Source organism: Myotis brandtii, unplaced genomic scaffold (assembly GCF_000412655.1).
Source record: "Myotis brandtii unplaced genomic scaffold, ASM41265v1 scaffold305, whole genome shotgun sequence".
Taxonomy (NCBI): Eukaryota; Metazoa; Chordata; class Mammalia; order Chiroptera; family Vespertilionidae; genus Myotis; species Myotis brandtii.
In genome coordinates, this window is record NW_005361652.1 from 3523369 (window position 1) to 3524594 (window position 1226).

General features: G+C 41.0%; 1 protein-coding gene across 1 annotated transcript; it reads left to right on the forward strand.

The window, feature by feature from the left end:
- Positions 1 to 3: 3 nt before the first annotated feature.
- Positions 4 to 922, forward strand: LOC102258122 (protein SET-like; the record flags this gene model as incomplete). Its single annotated transcript, XM_014542579.1, is given in 3 exon segments — positions 4 to 382; positions 385 to 576; positions 671 to 922. Coding segments are annotated over 2 exon segments (558 nt in total), but the record flags the coding sequence as incomplete, so codon positions are not given.
- Positions 923 to 1226: the final 304 nt, after the last annotated feature.

Genomic DNA, 1226 nt, shown 5'->3' on the forward strand with positions numbered 1-1226 from the left:
TTTTTTCAGAAGAGGTCAGAATTGATTGCCAAAATCCCACATTTTGGGGTAACAACATTTGTCAACTATCCACAAGTGTCTGCACTGCTTGGGGAAGAGGATGAAGAGGCGCTGCATGATTTGACAAGAGTTGAAGTGACAGAATTTGAAGATATTAAATCAGGTTACAGAATAGATTTTTATGTTGATGAAAATCCTTACTTTGAAAATAAAGTTCTCTTCAAAGAGTTTCATCTGAATGAGAGTGGTGAGCCATCTTCAAAGTCCACTGAAATCAAATGGAAATCTGGAAAGGATTTGACGAAACGTTCAAGTCAAACACAGAATAAAGCCAGCAGGAAGAGACAGCATGAGGAACCAGAAAGCTTCTTTACCTGGTTCACTACCATTCTGATGCAGGTGCAGATGAGTTAGGAGAAGTCATCAAAGATGACATTTGGCCAAATCCATTACAGTACTACTTGGTTCCTGACATAGATGATGAAGAAGGGGAAGGGGAAGAAGATGATGATGATGATGATGAGGGGAAAGAAGGAGAGGAAGATGAAGGAGAAGATGACTAATGAACACTGATGGGTCCCAACCTTTTTAAATTTTTTCCAGTCCCTGGGAGCAAGTTGCAGTCTTTTTTCTTTTTCTTTAGGAGAAGATGACTAACGAACACTGATGGATTCCAACCTTTTTTAATTGTCTCCAGTCCCTGGGAGCAAGTTGCAGTCTTTTTTTTTCTTTTTCTCCCCACCCCCCTTGTGCTCAGTCGCCCTCTTTTTGAGGACTCTTTTCTCCCCTTTACACCATGGTTCTCACCTTATGTGGGGAGGATGTACCTTGAGCAGAATACAGTGGGAAAAGAATCTTTGCCCCCTTTTGTTCCAAATTCATTTTTATCCCTTCCTGTCTCAAGAAAAACTTAATGGAATCATCACCGTGCTCTGTGGGAAAAAAGAAAAACCTTCTGCTCCCTTAGCTCTGCTGGGAGCTGGAGGTGGCCAGGCCCCTGGGTAGTAGTGCATAGAATTCTAGCTTTTTTCCTCCTTTCTCTGTATATTGGGCTCAGAGATTACATTGTGTGTCTATGTGAATATGGACAGTTAGCATTTACCAACATGTATCTGTCTACTTTCTCTTGTTTAAAAAAAGAAAAAGAAAACTTAAAAAAGGGGGGTTAAAGAAGGTCAGCAAAGGGTGGGTTTGAGATGTTTGGGTGGGTTAAGTGGGCATTTTGA